The sequence below is a fragment of the Cygnus olor genome, chromosome 24 (genome assembly GCF_009769625.2).
Source record: "Cygnus olor isolate bCygOlo1 chromosome 24, bCygOlo1.pri.v2, whole genome shotgun sequence".
In the NCBI taxonomy this organism is placed as follows: domain Eukaryota; kingdom Metazoa; phylum Chordata; class Aves; order Anseriformes; family Anatidae; genus Cygnus; species Cygnus olor.
Genome location: NC_049192.1, coordinates 4,074,139 through 4,091,675, shown reverse-complemented (window position 1 = coordinate 4,091,675; position 17,537 = coordinate 4,074,139). Strand labels below are relative to the sequence as shown.

Genomic DNA, 17,537 nt, shown 5'->3' with positions numbered 1-17,537 from the left:
TTAAAATGAAAATATTTGACTCAAAGTAAAGGATGTTCCATAATGAACCGAGGAAAATGCTAATGATATTTACCCATAAGTATATTCACCGGATGTCCATCCTCAGCCAACTACACTCATTCTGCTTTCATGCCAGGATCCTCAATGACCCTGTTCAACTTACATCTCATTGCTCTCTTTCTTTCCTTCTCATTGCCTTTGGCCTTCTTCCTTACTGCTTCACCTAGCATTGCTATTGCACAAATCTTTTATCCTGCACTGTAGAGAAATCTAACCTAGATGTTATCTTATGGCCTGGTTTGGGACGGGATAAAGTTAAGTTTCTTCACAGTGGCTGGTATGGTGACGTGTTTGGGATTTAGGAGAAAAACAATGCTGATAACACACTGATGTTTTAGTTGTTGTGAGCAGTGCTTACACTAAGTCAAGGACTGTCCAGCTTCTCATATCGCCCTGCAAGTGAGGAGGTTGGGGGTGCACAAGGAGCTGGGGTGACACAAAGCCAGAATAGCTGACAAACTGGCCAAAGGGATATTCCATACTATATGTTGTCATGCTCAGCAATAAAACTGGGGGAGTTGACTGGGGGAGCTGCTGCTGCTGCTGCTCAGGGACTGGCTGGGCATTGGTTGGCAGATAGTGAGCAATTGCATTGTGCATCACTTGTTTTGTATATTCTTTTATTATCACTATTATTTTTTTACCTTATTTTTCTATCCATTTAAACTGTCTTTATCTCAACCTGTGAGTTTTACCTTTTTTCTGATTCTCCTCCCCATCCCACTAGGGAAGAGTGAACAAAAAGCTGTGTGATGCTTAGCTGCCTGCTGGGTTTAACCACATCTTATTAAAGATGGGATATTTCTTTCTAAGTTTTTTCTCAAGATCAAGCAAGGTCTCTGGGCTCACGTAGAAATCAAATGTTTTTCATATCTGCCTTCTCATATCTGTTTCAAGTGATCGCTTAGTAGGTTAACTAAAAATTCTATAAAGCAGGCCAAACGCACACAGTCTCATAGGAGATTGCTCCTGTCAGTAAATAAAGCTGTATGACTACCATTTTTAAGGCATCTTGACAGCAATGGTGTGTACCTTCAGAATACAGGAGGAAAGAAAGGAAGTATTAAAGATTGTTACCTTTAATAGCGAGGAAGGCTCGGGTGAACACACGGCCCAATTCATTGGCGGCTTCAACCATGTATTCTCCTTCATCAGCTTTTGAGACCCCTTGGATCACCAGGGAGCAGACACCAAAGTCATTTGTGCCAAAATAGGCAGGATCACTGGAGAGGTCTCTACTGTCCTTATACCAAGTGATCTTTGGAGGTGGGTGGCCTGCAACAGCACAGCTCATACGGCACTCGCTCCCAGTAGTCACCACATGAGGCTTCAACGGGACGAGGAATCTCGGGGGCTGGTTTTGATTAACTCCTCTGTATTTCTGTGGTCTGACATGAACTTCAGCTGGTAAAAAAAAAAAAAAAAAAAAAAAACCATACAAACTCGGATACTGCTTCATGTTCAGATAGAAGTCATATCAAAGGACTTAACACATGGCATTCTGCACTGCAAATAGCCAGAGACCCCACACATCTGTGGATTGTAATCTGTGTTTCTTCTCAAATTGGTCAGAACTTACCCTCGAAGTCAGAAACTTTAGTTTCTGCAAAACTTACGCCTTAGATTTTGCTGGATGCTAATTCTGTGACAAATTATCTGTTAATAAGGGCTGAAAATAAAGGTTCTATCTGGTTTGCAGCAATGTCTGTGCAGAAAGGGCAATCCTTCCCTGCCAAACCGGAATTTCTTAAGTTATTTTTATGCACTCTCATTTTGGGCAAATAAATGTTCACAGGAGGAGAGACCTATTTCAATATAGTGTGTTAGAAACAATAACAGGAACAAAGCACAACAACATTGTTACACAGATAGCTACATGTAAAAGCTGTTTTACCCTTTGTTTTTTTAATTCTCCAAGGCTGCACAGTTTCAGATGGACCACTGGTTCCCAACTCATTTTTTGCCACAACCCTAAAGTAGTAGTCACGGCCTGGGATCACTTTGGTGTATGTGAATTTGTTGGTGTAGATCAGGTCACCCACCACGTGCCACAAGCCCTTCTGTGATTCACGTTTCAGAACCGTATAGTAGAGATTGCTTTCCCATTTCTCAGATGCTGATGGCTCCCAGGTTACTGTCACTGCATTTGGCACATTCTCTTGCAGTAGAATAGGTCCAGGGTTTTGTGGGATATCTGTCAGATGAAGACAAGTAATATTAAAGATGTAGGGAAAGTGACACAGTACAGGACAATAAAGGTTTGAGCCACCAGATATTCTACGTCTGGGGGTTGAGTAAACATCCTGGTCATTAGAAGGAACAAAATTCAATTCCTCCTCCAGATGCATAAGCCATTTTATATGCATTTGCCATTAACTGAACTTCTGCTGCATTAGACCCACAGCCTCTTTAGGGATAGAGGGAAGAGATGAGGGTTGGTATAGCTAAACCTTTTCATCTCTTAATGAGACAGCTTAAAGAGTTGTTCTAGCTATGAATAAAGGTTATACAGCCTGCTGCTGACCAAGCTTAGACCATTAAAAAGTGCATGAGCCTCTCTCCTGTGGTTTACTCTACTCATCTGCGTGACCTGATCTCTTTAAGCAGTCACTCTGGTAGACAGGTCTAGTCCTAATCTGTCCTGCAGACCGGGCCAAGTGATACCACATAGTGGACAGACTGAATCTTATGGAGAATTGTATTCATTCTCCTGGTGCCTGCATTGCTTAACCACATCAGAGCTCACTGTGCTGAACTCAGTTCACTACCGACTGTAAATCTGTTTGTACACGCATATGTACTTATACTTAAATACACATGCTAATGACTTACCTGTAACTTGAACTTGGAAGCTGAATGTTTCTCTTTTCCCTGACCCGTTCTTGAGCTCAATGGTGTAAGTGCCGCTGTCAGTCAACTCAGCTGCTTTAATCAGCAGCTGGGAGGTACCATCTTTGGTGCTTATTGTAGCCCGGTTTGAAAGAGGAAGCCCATCCTTTAACCAGGTCACCTGCGGATCTGGAGACGCCTGTGAAGAATAGTACCAGTTACAGCCTACCTGCTTTGCCTCTAAATTATATCTTCACATCTACAGCTTCATTATTTTGTCCCAAATACTCAACTGTGTTGCATAGATGTGCAACATACACAAATATCAGAGATGGATCTAAGAGCCCTGGATACAGAGCTGCTCAAGAGTTCCTTTGCAAGTTTTTCTTCCTATCTCCTGTAAGAACATTATTGTACTAAGGTGCTCACGAATACCTATATCGAACAAGGTGTGCTAGGGCAAAAACAGATGACATCGGTAGTTAACATTTTCTACTTTAAAAAATATCTGCTGGTCTTTAAAGGAAAGAAAAAAAAATCCTCAAAGTGTAAATTTCTATTGTTCCATCTTTGGTCTCCATACTCCAAAGGAGCAGATGAGTTGGAGCAAGACCAGGAAATAAGCACACTTTGCCTTCATCAACTTTTTCCTGATAACCTAGACTTTACCTGTGTTGTTCCAAGCTTACGTCAAAGCAGAGAGGGCTTCTGCAAGTGAAAGCCTATTTTTTGAGGAATAGGGCTTAAGTCCTGCTGCTTAGTAAGACAGTCATGAGGATGTTGCCACAAAAGCTACCCCAATGCCTTCTGAGGGAGATGGGGGGAAATCAACTGATTTTTAAACTAAGTATGATGGATCAGTACTGGACTGAGATGATACTGAGGATGTTGGAAGGACAGCATTACAAGTGCTTTATTTGCTGAGGTTACTGAGTAACCATAGTCTCATAAACCACTAAAACCAAGCGTGACAGCTGAATTCTTGTTGTTGTTTTCCTCATACAGAAAGTATACACAGCACAGGCAGGTTAAAGGATTCGCTGAGTGTCTTGTAAGCAAAATTCCATGCCAAGAAAACAATAGCTCAATTTTCATGTCTACTACTGACATACAAAAAAAAGAGGAGATGGGGATTTCTGAATTACATTTGAAAACTTACCTCGAAAGGAATATCCATTCGGATAGCATTTCCTGCTTTTATAATCAGGAGATTTTTCACTGTGTCATCTATTAAGAACCTAGGAGAAACTGGAAAAGACGGTGATTGCAATAAAAAGTTGTTTGTTATGACACAGTCGCTGGCTGACAAACTCATATGCATGTGCTAGCCTTTCCAACAGCTAGTCTGCAGGCTGTTGATAAACTCAGTGGGGTACTTTGGAAAAAAAGCTCCTTGATTCACTACCAAAGTTCCTTGCTAGCCATTACACCTTTCAAATGTTATTATTGTTTATTTAGCACTATGACTAAATGAGAGGGAAGGATGTTAAACTACATTCACAACAGTGTTTGTATACGTGACATCTCAATCATGGATAAATTTGCTCTTCACCCCGTCACATGATGGATCTCTTGTCTAAAATGACATTCACGGAAAAGAAAACTGCAGTGGACACTTATGACAAGAGCAGTTTGACGGAGCATTTTTGACATTCCTAAAAATTCTTTGTATTTTATTTTCCCACGTGACCTAATAAAACAGCAAGTTATGAATACCTAATAAAACAGCAAGCTATGAGAACATACTCATGAAATAGGCCTGAATTTATTAGAAATAATATTTTTTTAACATTTATTTTTTTTCACCTTTTCTCTTTTTGTCAACATAACATACTAATGTATTTAGCATTTTTCCTACACAATTCCTTTGATTTCCATGTTTCAGTTCAGTAACCTTTTGAACCTGATCTTTTGGAAAAGCTAGAGAACAAAGAAAAAATTCTTCTAAGTGACTGTTTTTTGTATGTTTTCAGATTTTCTTAATTTATAAAAAGTTTTGAAGTGATAAAATGGCAGACTGGAATTCATTTTAGCTAACTCTGGCCGCATTCATATAAGTCAAGCGTAGTCAGAGAGGCTGACTTTCCATAAGTAGAGAGACAACTCCAGAATGCAGCTTATACCTTATAGAAAAAACATTTAAAACTGAAAAAAATGCTTCTCAGATGGATTTATATTTTTCTATTTACTAACTGATTATAAAGTAAGTCTCAGTGAATAGGCCAAAAGTAGACATTTTCACTTAGGACCCAAGTGAAGGAAGACGAATCCCACACAGAATTATCTTCTGTAGCTCTGCAATGTTCCCAAACAATAGGAAAAAAATACAGATTGTAAAGAAAAATGAAAAGGCTGTGTTCAAATTAGAAAACAGAAAAAGGAAAATAAAGTTTACAAAAACTATATATAATAATTGCAACTTAAATGAGAATGAATCAAAATGTTTAATTCCAAATCTATCTCTAAAAAATAAACTGAAAACTCTACTTCTCAATTTAAAAAAAAAAAACAAACAAAACGTCAATGTAACATATATGTGGCTTCTGTCTGGTGATCATGACTGTGGCATAGCTCCATGGTGGGGTGGGGTGCGCAAAATGTAAATCCATATAGAAATACAGTTTTGAGGGTTCTTGTATAGTAATAATAGGAGCTAAACAGTAATAATAGGAGCTAACAGTCTGTTATACAGTTTTACCTTCAGAATTTCTTGATGAGGTAACCAAGTAACATACTCTAGAAGAGCAATGTAGTACTTGTCCCTGTGCTACAGCCTGGGACTTCAAGAAAGTCGTCACAGCCACCTACAGACCTTGCCTTCATCTTGTTACCTATAGAACAATCTTGCTCATGCTGAAAGCAGCCCACTAGACTTACCAACACTGGAATCAGCTTCAGTGAAAGCTTCAAGCTCTGCAGCTTCTCCTGGGCCACAGTCATTGAGGGCTCTCACACGTAAGAAGTACAGCTCCTTGTTTTTCAGGCCTTTAACTGTGTAACTGGTCATCTCTATAGGAAGAACGTTGCATCTGGTCCAGTCGAGGTTGTTAGAAGACCGTACCTCCACGTCATAGCCTTTCACATCATTCCCATCTTTTACTTCAGGTCTCTTCCATGTTAGGGTGACACTAGTGCTGTCACTGCTGGTCACTGCGAGGTCCCTCACTTGACCTGGAGGTTCTGAAAAGATAAATTTTATTTAAACTATTTTTCTAGTATTCCTGCTACACTCACCCTCCCACCCCCAACTTTTCAGTCACTTCCTGAGATCCCCAACATTCTTGCAGTGCACTAGATATTCACCCTGCTATCTTGCCTCCATTTTGTCCCAGTTCTTCAAAGCTGGATATAGGTGTATAGGTGCCTGCTGCAGTGAGCCATGCAGTACAGTCTGCAACAATCCTGAAATGGTTCGCAACCCACCCTGAATCTCTCTCCACACCACATAGCTCCTGCACAGAGCATCTGCCTTATCTTAACTGAAGCATCACACAGGAAACCCTTCCATTCCTTCCTCATGAAGACAGAGGATTCTCAGCCATGAAATATTCCCCTGAATATTTCCCCATGAAATATTTGATCTTTGTCTTCATATACTTTTACAAAGCACTTACAAATATTGCCTGTGCAATAACATCCCCAGTCTACATTCAGCTTTACATATTCCCAAGCCAGAATGATAGCAGCTGTTCACTTACTTGTGGAATCTCGAGCAAAGACAGGCTGTGATGGCGCACTGATATCTCCTACACCAGAAGCATTGACCGCTGCCACACAAAATTCATACTGCAGACCCTTCTTGAGATTGGTCATTTTCAGCTTCTTATCTGCAGAATAAAAACAAGCATGTTGGCTTGGGTGAGCAGTACCCCAACAAGAAGTGGAAGGACAACAATGTTCTACTTTACTGCATCCATGCAGAACTACAGACTGAGTAATTCTGAGGAGCCAAGTATAAATGCTGTCTCCCGTTCCCTTGCCCTTCCCTATCCTAGTGCATACATACTACTGAGATGTGTTCATTGTATTCTCTTTCAAAACAAACAGACTCTGAGAGCTATTAAGTTACAGAAAGGATATCCGTTGTTTTTCCTCATGATATAAACCTAAACTCTTCTGTACTACCAGGTAAGGGGTCCTAGCCTGCACCTGATGGATAATTGATAGCTATAGTCCAAACACATTTAGGAGCTTATTTACACCACTTGTGTTTCCTTACCTTCCCTGCATTTCTGAGTTCCTGCCTGCCTAGTTCTTACCATGAGGATTAAGGACAGTAGTTCTGCACATGAAATTAAGACTTCAGTTCCAGAGATTGAAGACATCAGTTTATCTACAAAGGAGCTACATCCCAGGATGCAGCAGCAAGCTTCTCTACGTTCTTCTCCAGCCATAGGCTTACACTATCTAGAAAAGATTATATACAGCTGAATGCCTGGAGAAGGTTTATAATCCAAGAGCTATACAAGATAAAAAGGTAAAATTTCAGACAGGGTTAATATGGTTGCAATAGGGACAATCAGCAGCTCAAGAACTCAAGAGGAAAAACACTGATGTGGAAAAGTATAAAGATACTACTCATAAAGCAAGGAGCTGGAAGGCAGCAACGCTGCAAAGCATGTTACCTTCTGAACCCAGCAGAACTTTTGGCTTTTTTCAGGTCTTCCATCCTGTTCCAGGATTTAAGTAAGCTACCTACCTGCTATGGGTACACTGTTGACTGGCACCCAGGTCATGGTACCCTTCTTGCGTTTTTGAATGATGTATCCCACGATTCGGGAGCTGCCAGTTCTACGAGGTGTTTTCCAGGATATTGTGATGGTGTCTTTGCTGACACTAATGATCTCAGGGGGGTCTGGGGCACCAGGTGTAGCTAGAAAGAGAACAGTATTTCATTATTAGCAGATACACTTTTCTTGCAAAATAAGGAAGTGTTCTGAGTCATTTCTTCTTCCAAATTTCCCCAATTTATTTGTATGGATGTGCTTTAAAAACATGACTGAGACCTGAAGTTGTGTATGCTGTTCCCTACAGAAACAGGATCCCACATGGGCCTTATTTTCTGAATTTTCTCTTCATGAATGACCTGTGGTCATCACCACTCAGTATTCCGCCCTCAGCCTACAGAGAGAAGCATGTACATTGTTACACAATGGGTCATCTACTTCCATTCCCCCCGCCATGGGCAGGGGCACCTCCCACTGGATCAGGTTGCCCAAAGCTCCATCCAACCTGGTGTTAAATACTTGCAGCGATAGGGCATCCGTAACTTCTTTGGGCAACCTGTTCCAGTGCCTCACCACCCTCGTAAGCAAAGAATTTTTTCCTTACGTCTCATATAAAATCCACCCTCTTTCAATTCAAAACCACTACCTTCTCCCTATAACTACATGCCCTTGCAAAAAGTCTCTCTCCATCCTTCCCACAAGCCCCCTTCAACCATTGAGAGGCTGCAACAAGGTCTCCCCAGAGTCCTCTCCTCCACACCAAACAACCCCACCTCTCCCAGCCTTTCTTCATAGTTGAGGTGCTTCCTGCCCTCTGATCATTTTCATGGACCTCCTCTGGACCTGCTCTAACAGGTCCACATCTCTCTTGTGCTGGGGACCTCAGAGCTGGATGCAGTACTCCATCTCCCTCAAACTGCTGGCCGTGCTTTCTTTTTTTTTTTTTTTTTTTTTTAAATGTATCCCAAGCTACAACTGGCAAGCACAGATTTTTGTGAAGAGTTCACAGCCATGATTGAGGTTTAGATCTGTAGCAACATCCAAAATGCAGCGAGTTTCCTTTCATGTCAGCTTTGATAATCAATTTCCCATAGGGTTGTAGAACACAGTTACAAAAGGTTATTCCTTACCTTTACTGACAGCCTTTACTTCTTCTGATTCCAGGGCATCGCTGGTTCCCTCTGCATTCACAGCCCTCACCCTGAAGTAGTAGCTCATGTCTCGTTCCACTTTGTTGGTAGTGAAGGTAGTACAGCTCCTGGGGATTTCCCCAAGAGCCACCCAGTCGCCCTCGCCTACCTGCTGCCTTTCAACAATATAGCTTTGCACTGGTTTGCCCCCATCATCCTTTGGGGGTTTCCACTGAATCGTGATGTCATTTGCAGAGCTTTCTACAATTTTCATGGGTCCTGCAGGTGGCTGTGGCTTGTCTGAAAAGATGAACACAAGCAAGTTAGCTCCAGATCCAAATGCATTCCTGGGTTTGGAGCAGACATTGTTTCTTGCTCACCAGCTGGGACACTCAATTTCTGATGGTACATATGACTAGTTGCAGAATGAGGGTCAAGCACCTGAACTGCCTCTTCAAACATCCACTCCTCTAACTTTTCATAAGGGTGTAGGAAGCTATGCACTTGCTCCATGGGCTGATTGTTCTCATACAAATTGTACCAAGACAGCTCACTTATAAAGTACACCATCAGTTCTGATCTTCCAAAAGAGCACAGACATTTATGGTAAGATGGAATTTGGCCTTGATAATCTGATTGTAGATCTGCCTGTTGTGTGTAGTCCTATCTTCCACAATTTCCCAACATTCAAAAGTCAGATTTGGCTGTCCAAAACCAAACAAGATGAGAGTCATATTGTATTAAAGGGTAAGAAACGCGTCAACAACGTTTGCTTGTATCTTAAGTTACTGGAAAATTACACAGCCTTGTTCATCTTGGAATAGCCAGTAGTTCTAAATAAGATTGTGACCAGTGTTACTGGTTCTGCTTCCTAAGCCTTACAATAAAAGCCACTGTAGATGTTACGGGGTCTTACCTGTTACCTCAACCTTTAGGTCGATATCTAAGATGCCACTGTCATTCTTCAGCCTGACTTTGTAATCCCCACGGTCTTTTCTCTCAGTGTTGGAGATGGACAGCATAGTATAGGTGTCTGTTTTATCAACACGAATCCTTGAGTCATCTGCTAGCTCCATTTTGTCCTTTAGCCATGTTGCTCTAACTGGCAGCCGGCCTTCAAAAGGGACCTTGATCTTTATTTTCTCCCCTGCCTTGGCCACAGTAGGAACACTTGTTAAGTTTTTCAGGAGAACTTTGTCAACCTGTGGAGGATCTAAGCAGATAATACAAGGTCATTAAAAACTGCAGTTCAAAGAGGATAAGGCCAACCTCGGAGGGGAGGGCTTCTCTGCGTTCATTGTTGTTGTATATTTCAAACATATATTACAAAATATATTTATTTGGTTCTTTGGGGACTTATCCAACCTGAAAAAGTGAAGTTCATGATGCTGCAAACTAATTGACCTTCACATTTATTGTTACACCCAGCACTTCACACACATGCACACAACTTTGCTACAGGATAATTTTCACAAAGTATTCATGATATCATACTGTCCTTTTCACTGTAGCAAGTTTTGCATAGGCAACATATTACACACACAAGAATGAAGAATCTGTTTTGATAAAGTCATATGTGTGCACCCACAATCTTTGAGTTAGTAGTAGAAGGTAGTCATAAAGGCTCCCTAGTTAAATTTTTATGCACCAACCAGTAACAAAAACATTTCCCATATTGATGGTTATTATAATAAAGTCTCAATAACCAACTATAGGTCCCGAGGGAATGTATTGCATCACTCACCTTCAACAAAAATTGAAGCTTCAGTTTTTATATCTCCAGCTTCAAACCTGTATTTCCCAGCATGAATATCTTCCACTTTGCTAAAAATTAGTTTGTGGACTAGACCTTGCTTTTCAAATAAGACTCCATCCATGCTTGTTAACTACAAGATAAAACACAGGGACCCATGCTTAATAAAAAATAAAAAGACAATCCAAACAGGCAAAAATTTGAAATGTAATTGAAACGATTTATGAATGTCATGTGTGTTTAATTACAATAACATTCTGGGATTACTTATCTGGTAACTACCTCACCACCATATTCCCCACAAAGGCTTGAATCAAAGACCATTAAAATAAATGGTAATTCTAATTTGACCTCTGATCTTAAACATTATCTCCAAACCTTCACTTTCTATTCTTAATGCTGACACTTTAGCCCAGGCTCAAGGATGACATCTTGGGAATCCTACAGTATCTTATGGATCCCACAGTTTGAACTAGTCTTTTATGATCTTTCGGGATATGGAATGTGATATCTATGCTTGATTTTAAGCACTAATTTGAAAGAGTACTTTTGGTGTTACACCTGCCTGAAGATCATTTGAAGATCCTTTTTATTTATTTATATATTTTTTGCATATTTTTCTCATGCACCAAAGAAAAGAAAAAGGATTTCATTTCAAGTAAAAGACCCATGTCATCTTCACCCATGCAAAAGCATGGAAAACACAAAGCCTCCTGTTGTCAGCAAGAATGGACATATCTTGCAGCAGGAAGGCAAAGAAATCTCAGTCAGTTTCTAACAGGAATTTTAGCTTAAACAAGCTCCTGCAGAAGTTTTCTAGGGCCATGCTGAGACCATAGTAAGACTGGCAGAGGGAAAGACACCTCAACATGATACTCAATAAGAGGTAGAGCCAGAGAGCAGAGCACTGTTAGCCAAAGAAAAAAGTAGCTACAGGACACCGACCTTTAATCCATCTTTAAACCAGGTTGCTGTCACATCTTCTTTATTGACAGCGCAAGACAGCTCAGCTGGTTCCCCTTTCCGGACTCGGACATCAATTAACTGCTTGTTGACATGGCAGCGTGGTGCTAAATGTCCAGAAAAGAAAATGTTGAAAGGATGCTAATTCTGTCTTACACTGACAGAGAGTAATGTACACAAAAATACACATGCATGTGAGAAGAGAGCTTTTAAAAATACACATACTGTATCATGATGGGCTTTTTTTTTTTTTTTTTTTTTTTTTTTAAACCATGACACCGTGGGCCAGCTAGCATAAACTCATGGCATTGAAGGGACATGCCAGCTGGCCTGCATGCAATATAGTCCCTACATCAACCTAATCAAAAATGCATTAATCACAAATCACATTATCCATCTACATATTTGCTATTTTAAGTCTATGCTAATTGTCTTGTCTCCCTCTACAGCCAGTGGGGAAAAAAAAGGCTCCTCCAGAATATGTACAATGTCCTTCTTAACTGTTCTTTTCCTCTGCATTGACCAGCTACAGGGCTGCTGAAACGGTCCTCCAGAACAGCTCCAGACACCCCCTGCATTCATCTTTCCCTTCCCCAGTTCATCCGTGTTAACATCCTCATCTCCTCTCTAACAAAAATCCCAGTTCTATTCACTCTTTCCTAATCGACTCCCAGTTTTGCAGGTTTTACTTACTGATTTGTATTTATGTTATGGTGGCCTTGATAAATTCTATCTCGGTCAGCAGGTCCACAAGGCAAGTACTCCCTTTTCATCACATATATAAAATTTCTCATTTTTACAGTTTTTGACATTGCTATCTTGCTAGTGCAGCCACTGATAAGATTTAAATGGCTGCATACACATTATTCTTTCACTATATGTAACTCGTTATCTCTCCTGTTACAAGAGAAAATGAATTCTTTAGATTGTACTAGATTATGTGCACACGCAGCCTAATTGGGTAGAGTAGTTCCCAGAACTCACAGAAACCAAATCTTTGCAAAATGAATGAAAAAGAGAAATAGTATGTTTTAAATTGGAACAATGTCAAAGAAACAAAACCATATTCTTTAAAACAATATGGGAAATAATGTTTGTGAACTCAAGTCTCTTCCATTTGGATTTGAATAATTTATTTGAATGAATGAATGATACCTGTTTTAGATGATTTAGATATCATACCACAGTTATAGTATCTATCCATATATGCTGCATTGAAAACTACAGTTAGACCAGTATCCAAACAAGTCAGCTCTATAGACATTATTCTGTAGTCGGTTCACAATTAGCAAAATCAAACCCTCTGTCCAAGAGCATTTACCAAACGCTTCTTGAACTCCAGCAGGCTCGGTGACGTGTCCATGTCCCTGGGGAGCCTGTGCCAGTGCCTGACCACCCTCTGGGTGCAGAACCTCTCCCTAACACCCAGCCTGACCCTCTCCTGTCCCAGCTCCATGCCGTTCCCTCGGGTCCTGTCACTGTCCCCAGAGAGCAGAGCTCAGCGCCTGCCCCTCCGCTCCCCTTGTGATGGAGCTGCAGGCCGCCATGAGGCCTCCCCTCGGCCTGCTCTGCTCTGGGCCGAACAAACCAAGGCACCTCAGCCGCTCCTCACACGTCTTCCCCTCAGGCCCTTCACCATCTTGTAGCCCTCCTTTGGGCACTCTGTAGTAGTTTTAAGTTCTTCTGATATTGTGGCAGCCAAAACTGCATGCAATACTCGAGGTGAGGCTGTGCCAGCACAGAGCAGAGCAGGACAGTCCCTTCCCTCGACCGGCTGGCCGTGCTGTGCCTGATGCACCCCAGGACACGGTTGGCCCTTCTGGCTGCCAGGACACACTGCTGGGTCACGTTCAACTTACTGCCGACCAGAACCCCCAGATCCCTCTCTGTGGGGCTGCTCTCCAGCCTGTCGCCCCCAGTCTGTATGTAAAACCCAGGTTGCTCCAACCCATGTGCAGAATCCAGCACTTGCTCTTGTTAGTATCAAAACGCAAGGATCAACAATACAGAAGTAATCGGTTAAACACATACCTCTCAGATCATCTAGGCGATAATGTCCTCTTTTTTCTGTACTTTCCGTATTCTTCAAGAAATCATTTGTTTTAATATCAAGGCTGGGTAGCTGTTTTCTCTGGTTTATTGAGGAGGGTCCACCATAAAGGTTTGATGTCTGATCATAACCTGGTGAACCTTGACCGAAAACACCTGGCTTCCCCCTGTCACCCAATCTGTTATGAGATTTGCTCCCTGCCCCTCCAGCGGCAGAATCTTTGCCATAGCAGGAGCCTAACCGTCCTAAATCCCTGTCCTCACCCCTACCATCCCTTTGATCTGATTCTTCGTCATGGGATGAGCCTTTGTGGCCTGGCCCTCTGAAATCACCAGCAGTTCCCTTTCCAGCTTCACCTCGTGCAGATTTGCCGGGACATAAATCAAGCCCATATTTGCCACCTATTCCAACAGCTCCTGCCATACCTTCTGTACCCCAGGCTGAATGTAACTCCTTTCCATCACCTCCCAACCTGCCAACACCACCCCCTCCAGCCCTGCCTCCAGCTGAACCCCCATCCTTTCCATATGCAGACCCAGCACCTTGTATGGCAGAGCCACCAACACCCCTGCCCTCTGAAGATAAGCCAGCTCCTCCTGCTCCACCTCCATATCCTTGAACACTGCTCAGCCCAGCATCCCGACCATGGTGTGAACCCGTTACTTCTTCACCTCCAAAAGGAAAATGAGCTACTCCTGCCGCAGCACCACTTGACAGACCATCTCTTCCATAGGAAGATCCAGCCCCCCTTGCACTAGTTATACTACCACCAGCCTGAGCTGGGAGACCATCCTTTCCATAGGGAGACCCTACACCACCAAAACCACCTGCACCAGCACCACCAACACCTGCCCCAGTTCCCATTCCCACTGGAAGGCCACCTTTTCCATATGGAGACCCAACACCTCCCAAGCCAGCTACACCAGCACCGCCAATACCAGCCCCAGCCGGGAAACCATCCTTACCATAAGGAGAACCAACTCCCCCTGCACCAGCTAAACCTGAACCACTAACACCAGCCCCAGCTCCAGCTGGGAGACCATCCTTTCCATAGGGAGATCCAGCACCTCCAAAACCACCTGCACCAGCACCACCAACACCAGCCCCAGCTCTAGCTGGGAGACCATCCTTTCCATAGGGAGACCCAACACCTCCAAAACCACCTGCACCAGCACCACCAACACCAGTCCCAGCCCCAGCAGGGAGACCATCCTTTCCATAGGGAGACCCAACATCTCCCAAACCACCTACACCAGCACCACCAATACCAGCCCCAGATCCAGCTGGGAGACCATCCTTTCCATAGGGAGACCCAACACCTCCAAAACCACCTGCACCAGCACCACCAACACCAGCCCCAGCTCCAGCAGGGAGACCATCCTTTCCATAGGGAGACCCAACACCTCCAAAACCACCTGCACCAGCACCACCAACACCAGCCCCAGCTCCAGCAGGGAGACCATCCTTTCCATAGGGAGACCCAACACCTCCAAAACCACCTGCACCAGCACCACCAATACCAGCCCCAGCTCCAGCAGGGAGACCATCCTTTCCATAGGGAGACCCAACACCTCCAAAACCACCTGCACCAGCACCACCAACACCAGCCCCAGCTCCAGCAGGGAGACCATCCTTTCCATAGGGAGACCCAACACCTCCAAAACCACCTGCACCAGCACCACCAACACCAGCCCCAGCTCCAGCAGGGAGACCATCCTTTCCATAGGGAGACCCAACACCTCCCAGACCACCTGCACCAGCACCACCAATACCAGCGCCAGCTCCAGCTGGGAGACCATCCTTTCCATAGGGAGACCCAACACCTCCCAGACCACCTGCACCAGCACCACCAACACCAGCCCCAGCTCCAGCAGGGAGACCATCCTTTCCATAGGGAGACCCAACACCTCCCAGACCACCTGCACCAGCACCACCAACACCAGCGCCAGCTCCAGCTGGGAGACCATCCTTTCCATAGGGAGACCCAATACCTCCCAGACCACTAGCACCAGTACCACCAATACCAGCACCAGCTCCAGCTGGGAGACCATCCTTTCCATAGGGAGACCCAACACCTCCCAGACCACTAGCACCAGCACCACCAATACCAGCGCCAGCTCCAGCTGGGAGACCATCCTTTCCATAGGGAGACCCAACACCTCCCAGACCACCTGCACCAGCACCACCAGCAACAGTCCCAGCTCCAGCTGGGAGACCATCCTTTCCATAGGGAGATCCAACACCTCCAAAACCACCTGCACCAGCACCACCAACACCAGCCCCAGCTGGGAGACCATCCTTTCCATAGGGAGACTCAACACCTCCCAGACCACCTGCACCAGCACCACCAACACCAGTCCCAGCCCCAGCAGGGAGACCATCCTTTCCATAGGGAGACCCAACACCTCCCAAACCACCTACACCAGCACCACCAATACCAGCCCCAGCTCCAGCTGGGAGACCATCCTTTCCATAGGGAGACCCAACACCTCCAAAACCACCTACACCAGCACCACCAGCGACAGTCCCAGCTCCAGCTGGGAGACCATTCTTTCCATAGGGAGACCCAACACCTCCCAGACCACTAGCACCAGCACCACCAACACCAGCCCCAGCAGGAAGACCATCCTTTCCATAGGGAGAACCAATACCTCCAAAACCACCTGCACCAGCACCACCCACTCCGGCTGGGAGACCATCCATGCCATAAGGAGAACCAACACCTGCCAAACCTCCTACACCAGCACCACCAACACCAGCCCCAGCCGGAAGACCATCCTTTCCATAGGGAGACCCAACACCTCCAAAACCACCTGCACCAGCACCACCAATACCAGCCCCAGCTGGGAGACCATCCTTTCCATAGGGAGACCCAACACCTCCCAAACCACCTACACCAGCACCACCAACACCAGCCCCAGCAGGGAGACCATCCTTTCCATAGGGAGAACCAACTCCCCCTGCACCACCTGCACCTGCACCACCCACTCCAGCTGGGAGACCATCCTTTCCATAGGGAGAACCAACACCTCCCAGACCACTAGCACCAGCCCCAACAATACCAGCCCCAGCTGGGAGACGATCCTTTCCATAGGGAGAACCATCACCTTCTGCACCACCTGCACCAGCACCACCAGCCCCAGGTCCCATTCCCACTGGAAGGCCATCCTTTCCATAGGGAGATCCAACACCTCCCAGACCACCTGCACCAGCACCACCAGCAACAGTCCCAGCTCCAGCTGGGAGACCATCCTTTCCATAGGGAGATCCACCACCTCCAAAACCACCTGCACCAGCACCACCAATACCAGCGCCAGCTCCAGCTGGGAGACCATCCTTTCCATAGGGAGATCCAGCACCTCCAAAACCACCTACACCAGCACCACCTATGCCAGTCCCAGCTCTACCTGGGAAACCATCCTTTCCATAGGGAGATCCAGCACCTCCAAAACCACCTGCACCAGCACCACCAACACCAGCCCCAGCCGGAAGACCATCCTTTCCATAGGGAGATCCAGCACCACCAAGACCACCTACACCAGCCCCACCAATACCAGCCCCAGTTCCCATTCCCACTGGAAGGCCATCTTTTCCATAGGGAGAGCCAATACCTCCTGCACCACCTATACCAACCCCAGCTGGGAGACCATCCTTTCCATAGGGAGACCCTACACCACCAAAGCCATCCACACCTGTACCACTGGCACCAGGTCCCATTCCCACTAGAAGGCCATCTTTTCCATAAGGAGAGCCAATTCCTCCTGCACCAGCTGCACCAACACCAGCTCCAGCTGGGAGACCATCCTTTCCATAGGGAGATCCTACACCACCAAAGCCATCTACACCTGTACCACCCATACCAGCCCCCGTTCCCATTCCCATTGGAAGGCCATCTTTTCCATAGGGAGAGCCAACACCTCCAAAACCACCTACACCAGCCCCACCAGCCCCAGCTCCATCTGGGAGACTGTCCTTTTGATAGGGTGATCCCATTTGTCTTCCGGCTCCATCAGCTCTATCCCAAT

At 44.9% G+C, this 17,537-nt stretch overlaps 1 protein-coding gene across 1 annotated transcript in view; it reads right to left on the bottom strand.

Annotated features, from left to right (window-relative positions):
* Positions 1–1,123: 1,123 nt before the first annotated feature.
* IGFN1 (immunoglobulin like and fibronectin type III domain containing 1) overlaps positions 1,124–17,537 on the bottom strand; it is a 58,994-nt gene continuing 42,580 nt past the window's right edge. The window contains exons 15-28 of the mRNA XM_040535618.1: positions 16,647–17,180; positions 14,865–16,583; positions 13,494–14,621; positions 11,445–11,569; positions 10,491–10,632; positions 9,663–9,959; positions 8,747–9,046; positions 7,589–7,762; positions 6,588–6,716; positions 5,767–6,069; positions 4,049–4,137; positions 2,893–3,088; positions 1,955–2,254; positions 1,124–1,464 (exon numbers count right to left, since the gene is read on the bottom strand). Of these exons, the coding sequence (XP_040391552.1) occupies positions 1,124–1,464; positions 1,955–2,254; positions 2,893–3,088; positions 4,049–4,137; positions 5,767–6,069; positions 6,588–6,716; positions 7,589–7,762; positions 8,747–9,046; positions 9,663–9,959; positions 10,491–10,632; positions 11,445–11,569; positions 13,494–14,621; positions 14,865–16,583; positions 16,647–17,180 (5,777 nt within the window). The remainder of the gene's footprint in view (positions 1,465–1,954; positions 2,255–2,892; positions 3,089–4,048; positions 4,138–5,766; positions 6,070–6,587; positions 6,717–7,588; positions 7,763–8,746; positions 9,047–9,662; positions 9,960–10,490; positions 10,633–11,444; positions 11,570–13,493; positions 14,622–14,864; positions 16,584–16,646; positions 17,181–17,537) is intronic.